The sequence below is a fragment of the Gopherus evgoodei genome, chromosome 8, assembly GCF_007399415.2.
Source record: "Gopherus evgoodei ecotype Sinaloan lineage chromosome 8, rGopEvg1_v1.p, whole genome shotgun sequence".
Classification (NCBI taxonomy): Eukaryota; Metazoa; Chordata; order Testudines; family Testudinidae; genus Gopherus; species Gopherus evgoodei.
Window position 1 is genome coordinate 93,810,438 of NC_044329.1, and position 18,538 is coordinate 93,828,975.

General features: G+C 41.4%; 1 protein-coding gene across 4 annotated transcripts in view; it reads right to left on the reverse strand.

The window, feature by feature from the left end:
- Positions 1-6,487: 6,487 nt before the first annotated feature.
- PDE4B (phosphodiesterase 4B) overlaps positions 6,488-18,538 on the reverse strand; it is a 378,929-nt gene continuing 366,878 nt past the window's right edge. For all 4 annotated transcript variants that reach the window (XM_030572883.1, XM_030572884.1, XM_030572885.1 and 1 more), the window contains 8 exons: positions 16,445-16,623; positions 15,617-15,715; positions 15,302-15,466; positions 14,164-14,263; positions 13,219-13,373; positions 12,983-13,105; positions 11,803-11,985; positions 6,488-8,552 (listed from right to left, as the gene is read on the reverse strand). In XM_030572883.1, the coding sequence (XP_030428743.1) occupies positions 8,187-8,552; positions 11,803-11,985; positions 12,983-13,105; positions 13,219-13,373; positions 14,164-14,263; positions 15,302-15,466; positions 15,617-15,715; positions 16,445-16,623 (1,370 nt within the window). In that variant the 3' untranslated portion in view covers positions 6,488-8,186. The remainder of the gene's footprint in view (positions 8,553-11,802; positions 11,986-12,982; positions 13,106-13,218; positions 13,374-14,163; positions 14,264-15,301; positions 15,467-15,616; positions 15,716-16,444; positions 16,624-18,538) is intronic.

Below are 18,538 nucleotides of genomic sequence, written 5' to 3' on the forward strand. Positions count from 1 at the left end.
ACTTTGCGGAGGAAATCCCCCTGTATTTTAGTCCCCGTAGCGGAAACGGTTCTAATAGCTCACGTGTCTCTCAAATGTCCCTCACCAAGGCAGATCTAGAAGCTTTTACGCCTATTTGTGACGGGGGAAATGGCCTTGCATATAGCCCACTGCTTGAATTCTGGTTACTTTTTTCATTCCACCAGTTTTTTCCTAAACTAGCAGTAACCAACTACACTAACTTATACAATAGAACTAACTATATATAACTATTTACAATAAAATTGTTTTGAAAGCTGGTGACCCTAAGCTAAAGCTACACGATACTTCAATTCTCTCCACAGGTGAGGAGAAGGAACTGAGAGGGAGGCCACACAGACAGGCCTTTTATGCCCTTGGCTGGGTGCACGAAGAGACTGGGGGGCATGTGTCACCTAGGGGTTCTGCTGGCAAAAGTCCCCAATTCGAGTGCTTTGGGTCCACCTAGATCTGCAGTGGAACGTATATGTGCATAGTCACTCAAAGGAAATGTCAGAGTTAATATCACTCCAGAGAGACAACAATGAAAGTCAGCTCTAAGAGTATATTGTTTAGTAAAGTTTATGGGGCTAAGGGTGCAGTTTAGTGTCCCGACAGGGCAGTTTTCTATGTAAGAGGAAATAAAATTGCCTGGAACTGAGCCTAGCCTAAAAGCCATCATTTTCAGCTAATTATAGACTTTCAGTCCTTGTAAACGTCTCCGAAGTGTTTTCTCTTCCTGTGAGAGAAGTTGAACCTGCCACATTCACAGCTCTCAACAGACACCCATTAATAATTGTGTTCTTAACAAGCATGTGTTTTGAACTCATTGGATGCCTCAGTGATGTCCTGGTTCAAAGAATAGCTGCGAGTCTCCCTGTCATCCGGTTGTCTTTAGCAACTTTGCATGCTGTAAGGGTGACTATTCCAGCACTTCCTTTTCCTTGGTACACCACAAACATTTCAGTTAACTGACATGGGCTAATCCAGTTTGCAAAGATCACAGGCGTAAACACTTCTGTTGACTAACTGAAATACTAGAAACGAAAGCAGTACGGGAAGGTTAGGCAGCTCAGCCTTCTACATCGGCTACATAGGCCATTTCTCCGTGCTTTGGCCATGGGGCTGGGCTATAAGGAATTAATATGCAGCACGAAAGCCTTTCTCCAGCCACATTCGTATTTAACAGTATTTCTTCAGCCAGGAATAATAATTAACAAATAAAGTAAATAAGGCTTTACCACAGCAAAGACCATGCAAAAACAATGCTGAAATAGATCTTCTTTTAATTAAAATCTAAATTAAGGCATTTTCATCTATTAAAGCTGTAATTGGGAAGGGAACCAGCTGCCTAAGGTAGGTCTAACTTTTGGAACTGATTTAGGGATAAAAGAGATGTCTACTTTCATCACCATTCCCAAGGGGCCCCTGATGAGTTGTCTCAACTATTTTGTTTATTGGTTTTTGGTCCTGTTCATTGTTCATCTCCCCCCCTTCCTTCCTTGGAGCCGAAAAAATAATTGGTTTGGCCCAGCAACGGCTCTCCACACTAGGATGAGTTTTTATTGGAAACAAATCATCAGGGCTTGGCTTTATTGGCTTCCTTCTTTGTGTATTGGCATCTTCTGTGACATCCGGGCCACTTTGAGCATAGGGTTTGTTTGTTAGCTTGTGCTGTTGCTTTAAACTAGATGAACCAGGGGTCAAATGCAGCCAGTCAGCACTGTGCAAATACTGCATTGGGTGGGACAGGGAAGGAGGAATCCCTTTCCCAGGCTGTTACCCATCACTGTGGTGGGTGGCAGCAACTGGTCTGACTCACCCACATCCTGAACACTGGCATGCAGTAGGGCCCCCACCAGATGGTTGAGCTATTCACAGGACTGAGGATAGGCACTTCTTATGTGGCCCCAGAATCACAGCGTCCTCTCTATGCAGTGGATCAACACTGGTTTCATTGCCAGGGAGTCTTTGTGGGTACCAAAGAAAGGGCAGGTTTTGCACCTAGCAGGGCACTGACCATTTTAGGTCCTCTATAAACAGTGGCTATTGCAGACCTGCCAGTTCTACATAGACAATGGAGTTGCAGATCCGGCTTTGGGTCTGGCAGTGCTCAGGCCTTTGATCTTGGAGCTGGCTGGGGAACAATGGCACCCAGGTGACTTTGCGTCCCCTTCTGCCCTCACCCCCTGGGAGGCCAGGGTGTGGGGTGAAGCTTCTGCAATCCCATCTCCTGAGGTGGTTGGTGCCCCCTTCCCCTACGTGTTTGATCTTTTGCTGCTCCCCACATCTTCCCTGAGGTGGCTGATGCTCCCACACCCTCCATGTGCTGGTTCCCCACCAGGACCCAGCTTCTAACTTACTCACAGGAGTCTTTTGTGGTGCCTACAATGGCCACTCCTCTCCCTCCTGCTGGCTTCTGGGGGAGGGTTCGGCTACCTCTTCATCCTCAGGGGTCTGCCACGTAAGGGCCAGTGTGCTATAATCCAGTGAAGAGACACAACTCACTCCCCTGAGCCTTGTGGGCTTGGACAAGAAAGAAATTATAGCCATCCCCAGAGAAACGCTCATACACAAGCAGCCCCAGCAGGGGCAGTCAGACACTCCATGGGGGTCAGAGTGCTGACTTCATATTCTCTCCCCTCTGCTTTTTCACTGCAACCCCTGCCAGGCCTCTTCTCCTCAGCTTTACTCTGTCTCCATTCTCCCTGTGGTAGGGGGGTCTTATGAAGGCCCAGAGAGTTTGGATTGAACACACACATTATTTCTATTTAAACACTGAGTTCCTACTGTGTGTTGCAAGTTCTCTCTTCTCCCTGCAGCCCAGGGCCCAAGATGGCATCTGACTACTGGTCTCTGCACCCAGCAATCTTACGCCACAATGAGAGTTACTCCACACACTCCCTCCTGCCTACCCGCTGTCTGCTGCCCTGCCTTTGTCTTCCTTTACCTAACCCCTTCCTAAAACAAAACCCACCCAAAGAATTAAAAAAAAGTGAAACATGACCTTTACTCTGCTTGTGTGTTATATCCCTTTCCCCTCCAGTTTGTGGCTCATCTTTTTCCAATACTGAGCCACTACAGGCAGGGACTGTCTATTACCCTTTGTTTGAACAGTCTTTAGCACAACAAAGCCCCATGCTCAACTGGCCTCCCTAGGTGCTAATGAAATACAAATGACTAATAATGGGGGAAATGTAATCTATTGCCAAGACCGTGAAGAGAGTCTTTTCCATAAACGCCAATAACAGATGGTGTGTTTGGGATGGTGTCTGGATTTATGATGGTAGGTGTGTTGATCTGCGGATTTTTTGGTACCTGGGATGGTACCTCCTTGCAGGGAGCATGGAACTGGGATCCCATGAGGCATCAGGCCCCACCCCGGGGCAGCCCAATCCAGGAGCCTGGCTGGCAGCCCAGCTTGGAGTGGGGACCTCGCAGCAGCAGTCATAAAATTGACAAGAATGACAGCCAACAGCAGATGTAAGGAATGCAGTGTCTACACAGACACTGCGCCACTCTAACTACACTGACGTAAGCCTTCTGCCTCTCATCGAGGTGGTGTTATGTCAGCACAGCGGGGGTGTTACATCGGTGGGAGGAACATTTCAGTGTACATAGACTCATAGACTCCAGGACTGGAAGGGACCTCGAGAGGTCATCGAGTCCAGTCCCTTGCCCTCATGGCAGGACCAAATATTGTCTAGACCATCCCTAATAGACATTTATCTAACCTACTCTTAAATATCTCCAGAGATGGAGATTCCACAACTTCCCTAGGCAATCTATTCCAGTGTTTAACTACCCTGACAGTTAGGAACTTTTTCCTAATGTCTAACCTAAATCTCCCTTGCTGCAGTTTAAGCCCATTGCTTCTTGTTCTATCATTAGAGGCTAAGGTGAACAAGTTTTCTCCCTCCTCCTGATGACACCCTTTTAGATACCTGAAAACTGTTTTGCCTCCACTGTTTTGTCAAGAAGGCCTCAGGCTCACAGGGCTCGGGCTGAGAGGCTGTTTCATTGCTGCATAGACTTCTGAGCTCAGGGTGGGGCCTGAGTTCTGGGACTCAACCCACCCAAGTTGCAGGGTCCTAGAGTCCAGGCTCCCACTCAAGCCTGGAAGTCTACAAAGCAAAGAACCAGCCCTGCAGCATGAGCCCAAGTTGGCTGACACGGGCCAGTTGTGGGTGTCCAGCTGCAGTGTACCCTGTGTGGCTCGAAAGCTTGGCCCGCTCATCAACAGAAGCTGGTCCAGTAAAAGATAGTGCCTCACCCACCTTGTCTCACTACTATCCTGGGATCAACATGGCTACAACTACACTGCATACAGCTGTTTAACAGCACGTGAAGAACTTCTGATGAAACTGCAGGAGAAATATAGGGAGACAATACAATCGCTTGATTGGAATAATGCCAGGATATGAGGGAGGGGGCCCTAATCCACCCTCTACGCTTCCAAAACATGCGTGGGGCCTCATTAACTGGTGCCACTCTAGCAGCACTGAGTGCTTAACCCTTGCTGGGACTGGAGAGGAGGTGGTGGGGGCAGCCAGCTGCAGGTACCACAGTAATTCCTGCTGCTGTTCCTATGGTAATTCTTCAGAGGCTGCTGTCCAGTGTCCTGCCTCTCACCAGGCACCCTCTGTGCCAATACCCCTTTGGCCCCCACCCAGGTGCCGGTGCTCTCTCCCTTCCCCACAGCACCTTGGCTGCTGGTGCGCTGCTCCTGTCCCTCCCCTGGGCCAGGTGTTTCTATGGGATCCACAGTGGCTGGAAGGCAGGACTGGGCTGGGTCAGGAAATCCTACCTGCTCTCCAGTGCACTGTGCCACTACAACCCCTCCTCCAATCCTACTCTCATCTCGTCACCCCCTTACATGAATACTCAGCATCTGCCTCCCCAAGATACTTGGGGGGAGGGGAGGGGAGGGAAGGGAGGAAACAGAGCATCCCCCAAAAAATTTGCATAGCAGGGGAGGGGTGGATGCTAGGTTCCCCCCATGCCTCACTTCCATTGCCTGCCTGGAAGCTGCAGTCAAGGGAGCAGTGGCTTTTGTTGTTTCCTTATGCATAGTCTCACCTGCAAGCTGATTTCTTTTTCCTAAAGAAAGTTTCTTTTATTGATTGGCCACCTGAGTTATTAGAGCCATGAGAAAATACAGTTTTTTTCCACTGGTTAAGAAAGTTTTCAGATGCTGTTTTGTACTCAAAGAACTCACAAAGTCCTTCCACATAGTCACATGACCTTGAGTCCTCATGAGGCCTGTTTGAAGCCATTTCAGTTAGAAAGAGTTCACTGTGCAGTGCAGTATTTTGTACTCGCAGTTAGAGTAACTCCTACTCACTTTCCAATATCTGCACACGATGTGCCTTCAGTGAGTGACTATCCAAAAAAAGCAAAAAGCTTTACAGTTCAGTACGTGACAGGTAGTAGGGGGAGGTGGCTGGAAGAAAATTCAGGGAGAATATTGGTATTCATTGTAAACTGGTATTTAGCTTGTAATGTCCCTAGTCATGTCATCTAGCGTCCAGTTAAAGAACGAGATGTGCCTTATCATCATCGTCTGGAAGAACTGGATTATATGTCTAATTTGGCTGATCACTACACAATTGACAACTCTCATGATTTTATAGCAAGTCTTGAAATATTTGGGGGTGTTCTTAAAACCTTGGCACCTGTAATCCATCGGTTATGAGAGATTCTCAGTTTTTATTTTTTAAAAAAAGCAGTAAGTTTCTAGACATCATGATTGCAGAGAAAAATGTGACCAGCGTGAAACCCAGAAGACACAAAAGGATCCCCAAATTACTTTTTGTAAATCTCATGATTTTTAAGCCAATTGCATAAGATTTTGGGCACCTGACTTGTGATTTTAGAATGCTTCGGCATCGGAAAACCGTTATTCTATGACTCAGGAACCAGATTCTGAAACCTGAACAGCTTTGTGGGACCAGAATTATCTTTGGTCTGTGGTACTGGATAGTGTGGGCAGGCACCCTGTCAGTGTTACTAAGATGGAGAGTAGAGACCCTATGCAGCATTTGAGAGAGAAAAGGTTAGAAGCCTTTCTTAACAGGTGTCTGCCCTCACTGCAGGAATTGCAACAGAACCAAGCCACGGAAGAGGCTAAGAGGACTGATCACAGCACTGATGATTTTCACCATCAGGAAGATTAAAGGTGAATAAGGAAGAAGCGGGTCTCTGAGTGCTGGACACGTCCTGAGACTCTGAATAAGTAGAAGACTGGCCAGAGGATGTCCTCCTTGTGCTTACAGATGCTGGCTATTCAAGTCTCTGGCTTGCTCTCTGCCTGCAGAAAGCTATTATGTGTGGAGGCCTGGTTTTTATTTTACCATGGGAGCTGGTCCATGATCATATGTTAGCGTATTACCAGGGTAGGCTATAGCTACCTTAGTTACATTTTGATGCTGTTTAGTTATTTCACATACAAAGTTGTTGATAAAAAATAAACAGCCAAAAGAGCCCCAGCCTAGGTCATGCTTTCATTTATTCACTTCATATAAAAATCTCTTAAGAATGCATCTGAACACAATATATAATACTATAACATACATTGTGTGAAACTTTTGAAAACAATAAAATAACCACCTGGAACAATGCAGTGTTCAACAGACATACAAACCCATTGATCATGCACAACTGTGCTAGTCTCATCAACTATTTAGTCACAAGTTGGACCAAAAGCTTGAAATATATTTTACAAACTGAGACTGACACCATTAATGATGCCTAACAAGCTTTGTCAGAAGAAGCTTCACAGCACAATTATTACATCAGTTCACATTTTGTCATAGAAATTCACATTGGGTTGTTCATATACTGGAACATGACATTTAATAGTTGGCAGCATTCACAGGGGGTTTCCTTTTCAGCATTTCAGTAGTTTAAACGGCTCGTCCTATTGCCCTCACTCCCAGTCGTAAGATACAACTCTTCTTAACTCATCACGAAAACGAAACTCCAGTGAGCTAATGCCACCTGAATGCCCTTTATGGGTTCCGTATGTCTCTTACGCTATGTTCAGGTTCTTCTATTTTATGCAATACAAAAGGTTACAAGAAAAAAAGGCAACTCTTATCCAGAGTTTTCTACACAATTAACACCACCATTGACAGGTAATGTTAATTTATATAAATAATAACTTACAAAACATTACATTATATACAGTCAGTAATAAATACACTGTTATAAACAGTAATGGACGTGTTAGAGCTCAAGGCAGTGCAGGAGAAGGATGATGGAACTAAACCTAGGAAACATGAACTACAGGTGAGAGAAACACAAAGATCTGAGCGTGCAGCTTCCACTGAGCAAAGAAACCGGCAAAGGGAGAACTCACATCACACACTGCCTTATTACACTTAATTGTATATGTACTGCATTGTGCTAGAAAAACAGAACTACCCTTTATCCTGTGCACAACAAAAGTGAACCCCACTGAGGAAAAAATACTGTTGTATATAGCAAGCAAACAGAAACAATGTGCAATGGCATGAAATGACTTTAAAAGATCATCTGGAAATTTAACAAGACTATTAAAGGTGCAGCAATGCAAATATAGGGGGTACCCCTTCTGTTTAGCCTGTAAAAATGATTAACTGCAATAAAGTGACAGATATTGCCCATGAGAGAAGGAAGACTATTTCTTTTAACAGGAAGAATCAAAAAAGTATCCACCAATTTTGAAACACATTGTGTAGAGTTTTATACTAACTTTGTGTATTTAATAGGCTCTTGAAAAGACGTGAAAGTGTTTACAAAAAAGGCACACAGGTCCGCAGACAGGTGGTTAGGTGGACAGGTTTTATATGTAGAGTTACTATTCAGTAGTTTCTATCAGTCTAACTGGTATAAATCCCAAAATCTTAACAGTATAAAATCTCTCAGTTCTGCGTCGTTCACTTTCAACCAGTTCAGTAACAATTCAAGCTGGCTCTGGAACAACACAATGTTTTAAGATAACAAGGCTTAAACTACAATGTAAATCATCTGTTAATTTCCTGAGCAATCATTCCATACACGATCTTTAACCTTGACTCCAATCTCAAGTAGCTGAGAAGATCTTTTAGCCAATGTTAGACACAGGCCTAAGACCTAGATCGCAGGCTAGTCCTACAAGACAGCTTGCATGCTCATTAAGTGTTTAAAGTTCACCTACATACAGTACATTATGTATCAACAGGTGACATATCTTCTGTCACAACTTCTATATTAGCCTCTTCTTGTGATTCCCTTTTGCCCGGGTCAATCACACAGAGTGTCTTTGTATTGCTAAAATAGCTGATACTCTCACTCTCCTTTTCAGGTCCATCTGAATCCTCCTCTTCAAGAGTTAGTTCAAACTGGAACTTCTCCATTAGACCCTGACAGTCTCTATTCTGTTCATCAAGGGGAGGGGAGGGACTTTGAGGTATCATACTCTGGTACCAGTTCCTATTGTCTTCTAAAGTATCCAGGATGTCTTGTGCATCAGGCTGCACTAGGTCTGCCCAGGTCTCCCAAAGTGGATGGACGATGTAATCAATGAATCCAACCTGAGAAACAAAATATTACACACACATTACAAATGACTGATGCATTTTTTCAGAAAATATTCAACACCACTAAGGACCTGATTCAATGCATCAGACCGGGCCCCAAAACCCAGTGTCTAAATGGCACCATTTGCACACATCATGCCTGTGCAAAACTGTACTGACAAAAATGAAAGTTGGCTTGAGGCCTTTTTTCACATCAGGCCCTGAGTTGAGGTTTAATTAAAAACAACCGTCACATAGACATTCAGAGATAAGGCTACCATTATGCCATCCCATAATGAACACATGATTATAAGTACCTACTGGGTTTCTGGGAACGGGGCGGGCAGACGCCCACTGCTAACAGATCCCTCCCCCAGCCCAAGGGGAGGATCTACAGGATCTCAGAACCCAACTGATTTCGGGGCTTGCTGTTTTCTTTGGCTGACTCCAAAAAAACCCCTCTGTTCTGGTGCAATACTAAGGCAAAACTCAAGCTGAGTTAATCTTTGGGGGATAGAAGGCTTCACTGTGGTTGCTATTTAAATGTCACCTCCCAACTGTTACCATACAGAGGTACCAGAAATAACAATACTGATTTTTTTTTTTTTTTTATTAATGGCAATCGCAGTGCAATTCCCTTGAGCTTTCATTTGGCTGGCAGCTGTGAAAAAGCCAGCATTCTTAGATTGACTATCAGTCCGAATTCTGAATGTTACTGCTTTTATAGACTTAAATTTGACCTTTAATGATATCTTATTATCGCATGTAGCTTGTGTTTGTGATGACTTCTTTTCTCTGCTTTGCATCTTTAAATAGAGAGATGTCTCTGCTTTCTGCTGCAGAGGTAGCTGCTGTTTTTCTGTTTAGATGCAGCCTAGTACAACTTTCTTTTTTCCTTGTTAAGAGTGTATAAAACCAAATGAAGAACCCAGGACAATCCCTTGTCCCCAGTGATGGTATAATATGTATGCAGGCCTCCTGTGGTACAGACGGATGTGTCATTGATGGAAATAATGATGGTCCACGTTGGGTCTGTGAGCCCTTCAGACTATTGGCAAGCGAGCTCCGAATTGGCTCACTTTTTAATTGTCTGACAAACAGGACGTACAGGATGGAGAAAACTGAATGGCCATAAAAAGGATTGAAATTCTTCCATCTTGACAGAATGCGTCACTTGACTGCGCACTGCTGGACAACATTTCTATGCAGCAGGAAAACGGCTCTGTAAGGGGCCAGACTCAACACACGGATGTTTGCTTTGGAAATCACATATGCCTCCTTCAGACACAACAGGATGTCAGTAGAACCATTCTAATTCAATTGTAACATACTGTTGCGGCAGCTTAAGCAAAAAGGTGATGAAAACTTCCTGCAGCACATATTTGGAGGCATTTTAAAGTGAAAAAACTTCAGTGTTTTGGTTATTGGATAGTGGGGTTCGCTGACATTATAAAAGCTCCCAATATTCATAAAGGACTAATGGTCACAAATGTTGCAACTTTTAAATGAAACAAACAGTTAACTGTTCATCTAAACAAGCATCTCAAACAACCAAGCAAATGATTTGCCTGTTTCTGAAAAGAATATTTACTAGATTTAAAAGGACATTATTTAGTATATTTGAAAATTTCAAATATGTTTGTATTTGTCATTCTTTCTATTTTAGGCCCTTTTAACTTCAAAAGGTAAATGCCTCTCTCTGTTGATGCATTTTTGTCTTGTTCAAATGGCTGGTATTCTGTTCAATTCCTGATCTCCCTGCACAATCACAATTTATGTTTTAAAATCTCTCTGAAGTGAGAAGATGGAGCAGAAAAACGCTTCAACACTGCCTCACGGAGCATGTGGACAATTCCTTGTCAAACTGGGGTCGTAGATTGTTGTTGGTCTAACAAATGAGCACAGATTTTTTTCAATGGTGATGTGAATAATTTTGAAGCTATGTGGTTTAGCACAGGAGGACATTTAGAAATAATAATGAGCAACTTTGTTAATTACACCTCTACCTCGATATAACACTGTCCTCGGGAGCCGTGTTATAGGTGAAACCGTTATATTGAACTTGCTTTGATCCACCGGACTGCGCATCCCCACCCCCGGAGCACTGCTTTACCGCGTTATATCCAAATTCGTGTTATATCGGGTGGCATTATATTGAGGTAGAGGTGTATTTAGGCCCACAAACCCTTGACAATGTCTTGTTCAAGCCAATTAAATAAGCAACTGAGGCACCACTATCTAAAGAGCAGAATGTGCTTTAGTCAACATAAGTCATTGGACTCAACATTGGGATGACTGAGTTAAATTCTGTGGCTTGTGTTATATAGAACACACTACATGATCTAATGATTCCTTCTATCCTTAAAATCTATGAATGAGAACAAGGGACGTGACAATGAGTTCTCACAAAGTAAGAAATATTCCAGTCTTCAAAGGAGCCAACTCCTTTTTAAATATTTGTATTGATTTAGACAAATACTGCCCTGCCTTTCCAATCCTCTCCTCCCAGGACTTCCAACAGGCCCTTAAGATTATATCCAGAAAAACTGTGGGTTTTTTAGAGGTCTGACAGTCCACACTGGGTTGGCTGCTGTCTACAGATCTTTCCCAAAGCATTCTGGAGTGGATCCTGACTCAGGAAATCCCTAGACTGTGCAAAATGTAAGGAGACTAGTCACTAAACACAGACTGCCAAAACTTTGCCGACTTGGCAGGATATTGACCAATATTGGAGGGACTCATTGAGGACCAAGGAGAAGGATGTTGTGAAGGATGAGAGAAGAATAGTAGGTGGGAGAATCTGAACCGCACCTTCCCAGCCAGGGGTATCAGATAGATTCTCGATTGCTTCTGGAAGTAGGAACACAAAAAGAGAAGGCTGAGTCTTCATTTGAACATAAGGCAAAGTGAAGCAGGAAAGAGAACACCTAGAATGGTCACGTAAATCCATAAAAGCTTCAAAGACATTCAGGTATTTGGGGTTTATCAGAATCAAACTTCTGAACCTTTGGCTATTTACCTATTCCACTGAAAAAAACCTGTCATTATAATTGAAAAGGAAGATGACCCTCGAGCACATTAAATGCAGCAAGAGGGTGCCACGCCCTTAATAAAAATATCCAAATCAATGAAAAAACATTTGGACCAAACTCATCCCTGGTGTAACTCCATTGATGAAACCAAAGTTACACCAGGGATGAACTTGGCCCATTCAATTTTAAAACTACGAACTGAAACAACTAAAGTATACCCCAATGTAAAGTACCTGTGATTTCTCCACGGAGGCTGTGTGTTTGTCACACATTGGACTAATTTCCATTCCTCTCTCTCGTTCTTTGTCTCCCTGCTGGAAAAATTCCTCCATGATTCTGTCTGTCCACTGCCGATATAATTCCAGGGATTTTGTGGGATTACTCAAATCTGCACAATGTACCATATTTCGGAGAACCTGAAATTACATTAATAAGAAAACTCATAAAATCAAGTGGAATAAAAGAAGATTTCAGACCATACCTGTTTGTTTAATCAAGGACATTTTAATCACAAAAGTCTTTGATTATGCAATATCCTATGAAAAAGTAAGTTCTCAAAAATTTCTTTCAAATTACACTAGAGATTAGTTGTCAGGGTCTTTTGTGGAAGCACAAAGGGCATTGTGTGCTAAATCAGCTAACTCTATGGATATACAGGGTTCAGTTGCAGTCTGCCATCATGTAGGTCTGTTCTTGAATGCAGGTGCTTCCCACCATTCATAATTTCTTCTCTAAATTGAGCCTTTTATAGTTAAATAGCCCTGCTTTATTAACTGAATAACAACATTCAATTAATCATTGAATAAACAATGATTTAATTCATTAAATCAATGAATTAACATTGATTAATTGTGGATAAAGGGATTTAAAGAGAAATGGAGTGTTCTATATTTCACAGCAATTTCTGTCTCCAGATTAACAGCTTTTAAAAAAATGAATCGTGATCTTTATGTTAAACAAGTGATAAGGTGGGAGGTTTTTTGGTGAGCCTGTTGTTAAATGTCTGCCACCAAAGTCGAGGGAGGAATAGAATGCTTTCCCTTTCTCAGAGAGAGTAAGCCCCTTTCTCAATACTTCGAGACTCAGCACTGTGGGTTTTTCTATGCATTGGGATATTCTGAGACAGATCTCTCAGATACACAATAGAATAACTTCAACAAGAGAGAGAATGAGAGAACATTGCAGTGCCTAAATCCATCCTAGGGCCTTCCTGTACTTCTTTGCTTCTCTCCATGGTATTGAACAGTAGCAATATTGGTCCTACAAGCTTTGAATGATTTCTAAAAAAGTTAGCACTGAACTTTGCAACAACTGCCGACTATTACCCAGAGTAAAACTATGCAGCACGGTTTCTTCAACAAAGAATAAACTATGCAAAATGACAAAAATCTAAGGAAAATTGCAATCACATACCTGTATACGATCTGTATAGTTATCCAAAAGGAGAACTCCTGAACTTGTCACTTTCTTAGTTTCCACCATAGTCTTTAGATCTGCCAAAAGGCTCATATGTTTGGACATATCTGTTGCCAACACCTTTATAAAAGAAGAAAACCTTCTGAACTAAATGCAGCAGTGCAAAAAGGCAATTTTTCTCTTTAAGAACAGCAGTAGGGATAGCCAGAGTACAGTAAGGGTAGACTTCTTACCATGTCTATCACCATTTTCCTAAGAGTCTGACGCTGTTTCTTCGAAAGGTTCTGGAAGATATCACAGTGTTCTTCTTGCAGCAGTTTGAAACCCACAGCAAGATGGTGGTTTTCCAAGACAGATTCATCATTGTACATCAGAGCTAGTTCAGAATCTAGCAAAGTGTGAAAGAAATCAGTAAGCATAATGCAGGATTTCAAACAGGAAATCTTTTGCTTGTGCATTGAAGTCTTTAGAATCATTTAAATAAATGATTAAAAACTAAGCATGCTGTGTTCTACTGATTTTCTTTTCGTTTCATCAGAGCCAAATAGCATGTGGTATTCTAATATTAACACTCGTGTACAAGTACTCTAATATGCTCATTATTATTCAGTTTAATTGGTAACTAGCTTGAGATGAGAGAAAAAAAATGATCTTTTTGTCAGTAACAACAGAAAGCATGAAACATGCAAAGAAACTTTCCAAAATGGAGCCATACAATTGTCTTGGAACTAACACATGTATTTAGCATGTTGCAAAGTAGACTATGAACCACAAACACTAATCTTTGGCTTTGTCTTCATCCACAACAACAATAAAAATATAAAATAAAATATTATAGATTATTTAGTTGTCTCATATTAGTTATAAAAGAACAGCCCAAGTTCACACTAATGACTGGAAGACTCACTGTGAATTAGTACTAGGAAAATAAACACGATTTATGTCGCAAAGAGACCACATCACAAAGTTCACTGGTTTTGTTATTTTGACAACAGTTTAATTATTGCTCAGTTTCATGGTGCGCTAGTAGTCTACTGCAGAATATTGCATGACAGTAACACAGTCTTAAAGAAGTAATTTGAGACCTTACTCTGCTATTAAATCTTTGTTGACCAAGGGAGAGAGTGTATTAGATTTGCAAATTAGTGCGGTACTACTGTATTTAAAACCAGACTTACTTGTATTAATAAGAAATTGATTGGAGACACCAGGGTGATCCACATCATGAATTGCAGCTGCAAAAATTGCTGCAAGGATTTCCAAATCTGTGAAGACAGCCTGGGAAAAAATGAACAATATAAGCATGTGACCCCAGCCTTTAAATCATAAGCTCTGAATAGTTTGCATGGAAAATTGTCAAAACAAATTGTTCTTCTTTTTAAGATTTAGCCTCCCATGAGCAAAATGTTTCTAGTCAGAAGAAAGCCCTTCAAACAGTACATGCACTTGTTACTGAAAATTATTTAAGGTATCTTTGCCCTAAGTAAACTAAGCCCTCAGAAAAAGCAGTACAGTACACTACTTTTGCAATATGAATGGATGCTAAAGCAGAATGAATTGGCTGAAGTGTTCTGCTATGTATTTTAACAAACTTAAAGTGAAATCTTGAGTCTGTGAACAAAACTCCAATAGTAGATTTTGAGGAGTTGAGAGTGGACAGAATTTCATCTATAAACCAGAAGTAAGGACAAGACATGGAACTGACTCTCTGAACCTTGAATGGCACTGGAATTCACAACCACTAACCCACTGGTTAGCTCAAGATTACACATTTCAGTCGTTTATGCCCTCTGTTGCCTTCCAGCAGTTAGATTTCAGGGTCACCAATACTGCATATAGCTTCAATTAACTCACACAGAGGATCTATATACTGAAATATCCATTCAGATATCCTGCTTTATTGCTTTAGAACAGTGTTTCACAAACTTGGGATGTCGCTTGTGTAGGGAAAACCCCTGGCAGGCCGGGCCAGTTTGTCTACCTGCTGCGTCTGCAGGTCCAGCCGATCGCAGCTCCCACTGGCCATGGTTCGCTGCTCCAGACCAATGGGAGCTGCTGGAAGCAGCGGCCAGTACGTCCCTCAGCCCGCGCCGCTTCCTGCAGCTCTCATTGGCTTGGAGAAGCGAACCATGAGCAGTGGGAGCCGCGATCAGCCAGACCTGCAGATGGGGCAGGTAAACAAACTGCCCCAGCCCGCCAGGGGCTTTCCCTACACAAGCGGCATCCTAAGTTTTGGAAACACTACCTTAGAATTATCCAGACAAATTACTTCAATGCCCCAATACAGATCACATTGTTAAAAACAGAACAACTTACATCTAATGCAGGCGTAGAAAGAAGAACGTGTGTTGACTGGGCAACATCAGCAGCATGTAGGCTGTTATGGTAGGCTACATCAGAATGGTAGTGGTCTTCCAAAGTCATCATGTAAGTTACAAAGGTGTCAGATGAGATTTTGAATGTTTTTAGTAGATCTCTCTCCTGTTGAATAAGCGTGAAAAGAATACATATTAAACATGCAACCAAAGGTGGTGTCCTCATACACATATTTTAGGATTTAACAAACCAGAAAACAATCAGAAAACATGCAAGTGTTGTAAAAGAGTAGCAAATGAATGTGGAATCTCTAACCTGAAATATGGCATACATAATACAGGTCAGGGGCCTGCTGTGTGAATATCTTGCAACGTTAAATATGTTAAGACCCCATTTATTCAGATCCTCCAACTCCTATAGAAAAACAAAAACAACAAAAAAGAATAGTTACAATACTTTAAAAATGCATGTGGGAGCATGTACCACAAACTATCATATCTATCGGTTTAATCAACTCTTCAATATTTTCTGAAAGTTTAATAAGATGATAATTAATATTAACTGGTAATTATCAAAGTACATGAAATGTAAATTAACACTGAAGATTCTATGTCAAACCACTATTAAGTGGCGAACACACTGCATTGAGTCATAAGGGAATTATTTTTGTTGCTGTCTCGTGTAACTGCAGGAAACTACAGAAAGAAGACAAAGGCAAAGTGGCCAATGGCAGGCATGGCTGAGCTGTGTTCACCAATGCCTAAGACTTTACAGTTCAGAACTACTTAGTCACACCCTCCTCCTTCTGATCTTTTAAACTATTCTGATGAAATTTCAAAAGCCTGTACACACCTAAAAATATGCTTTAGGGGCCTGATTCAACTTCCATTGAAAATGTTAATTAAGACACAATACTTCTGTCAGGTAGTTAATATTTATTCTCATTTTACAACAGAGGCTGTCAGGTTAGGATAAGTGACTTGGTCTACTAGTTCAAACAGGCGAGAACAGAACCCACAAGACCTGGCTCCCATTTTAATGCTAAAGCTAGTAGACAGCACCATCTTTTCTCTCTTTCCAGCTTCGATGAAGATCTAGAATGATAGAACTTCAAGGATGTTTTTGTACAAGAATCATGCACACCTTGGCCAAATGGTCTTCCTTTTCTGTTTTCACACCAAACCGCGAAATGCTGGTATTGTTTAAGCTTGAACTATGCATTAATTTTTTCACTCCACTGATCTGTGTCATGAGCTGCTGTTTTTTCTTCTTCTCTCTGTCTTTCTGTGTGGGAGAGGGAATCTCCACATCATTTTGTTTGTCTGTGAAAGAAAAACGGTGAAATGATTCAACTACATGGAATCAGGACACAGCAAACTCTCACTTTAAAAATCAACCATTTGGAGGTGCTCCATTAAGTTTTAATTTTATACACATGATAATTTTAGAACCTTGCAACCTACTTAACACAATTACTCCTCGGAATTTAAAGTATTTTAACAAACCATTAAAAGTCACACTGAATTTAAAATACTACATTCAAGCAAGCAATGATCATTGTAAATTAAGACATTATTACTCAGTACCAGTGTCTTTAACATAGTAATCATTAATCATGAAAGGCTGATACACTCAGGTCTAAATCCACTAGTAACACAAATGCTGGTCTAAGATCTTATGCTGGTGTAAAGGATATTAGTGATCTTAGGAAGAGGAGGTCAAATTTACTGCTGGTGTAACTATACTAGTATCAGGGTAGCTACATCAGAAGAGAATTTAGTCTCTGATAGCAGGCTGTCAGAAACAGCTGACTCTCTCCTCTTGTGAGTGGAGCTGCCACTGAGTGTGAAAGAAGGGTGTGTCCAGGGTAGTCAAAATCTAGGCTGATTTAGCGGTTCCACCTCACACAGATTCTCCCTGGAGGCCTGGTGTATTTTAAAGATGGCGCCTCCTGATCTAAACGTAGTGCAGGACAGCAACATAACCATTGTCTGGCCTCCGCTGTAATGGATCTTCCCTTTGGGCTTTGCTGGAGCATGACACACCATGCAGTTATCCTTTATGCCTGCTAACACCAACTTTGCTTAATTTGTGCAATAATCTATTAGTGTTTGTATAATATAATGTCCACTCTTTAGATTAATTCCAATCATTAATAGTGAACAAAGTGTCCTACAGTACTCTGAACTAATTTATGTCCTTAGATATGAATAGAACTATTATTGACTTCAACGGGAGTTCAGCACACGTAACTGGGGAGAGAATTTGGCCTGCTGTGATTTGTTTTAATAAATAAATCTATTTACACAATTAGCTATTGCCTTTCATTTAATGGAACACAAATAATTTATTTATTGGATTAAAATGAAGGAAGAATGGCACACGACTTTTGTAGGGCGCAGTTTTCGTGCACTGTGAAACAGATTATAATCCCCTTGCACTTTTGCAGATCTGATCATCTCTAGAGGGACTAGGGCATTAGCTGTGTTTTCCTTTGCTTAATTAAAGATCTGTGTAATAAGAACTGCTATTGTGTCTGCAACATTGCAATTAAGAAGAAAGACATTATTCACAATGACAGTCGATTTGGCATCAACGGGTGTTTCCCCTGTGAGTAGGCACTGGACCAACAGAAGTACTTTCCTATATACTATTTCCTTGGCAATGTTAAGTGTTAAAGCAGGACAAAATGAAGATCTTAAACAAAAACCTTGTTACTTGATAAAATAACTAAACTCATTAATTATGTGAATTTTGAGAAAAATCCTTCTGACAGGTCGAGTTTGCTGACACAGAATAGTGATGGAGATCAAGAAACAACAAAAATTAAAACCTGTACTTAACAGTAAAAGGGTTTCAGGTTAGTGATCTAGCGACATACAGTATACTCATGTTGCTAAGTGGCCACCACAAAATATTACTTCTTATGAAAATACCCTACTTGAATTTAAGAATGTATATTTTTTACCTTGATTTAGAGTACTGGAGTACCTGTCACTTAACAGGCAGTTCATTGATTTTAAAATATTAAAAAGGTGCAGACAGATATTCTGTACCTTCAACACCACATATTATGGTTTCTAAGGACTGTTATAATTCCCACTCCCACGGAGTTTTTATTGTTTTCTATCAGTCCTACTTGTGGTCCCCTTTAAACCATCCAGAATATGTGATCATCTGAGCAAATGACTGTCATCTCCTCTATGATTCAATGATCAGCCACCAAAGGTTTAGCAA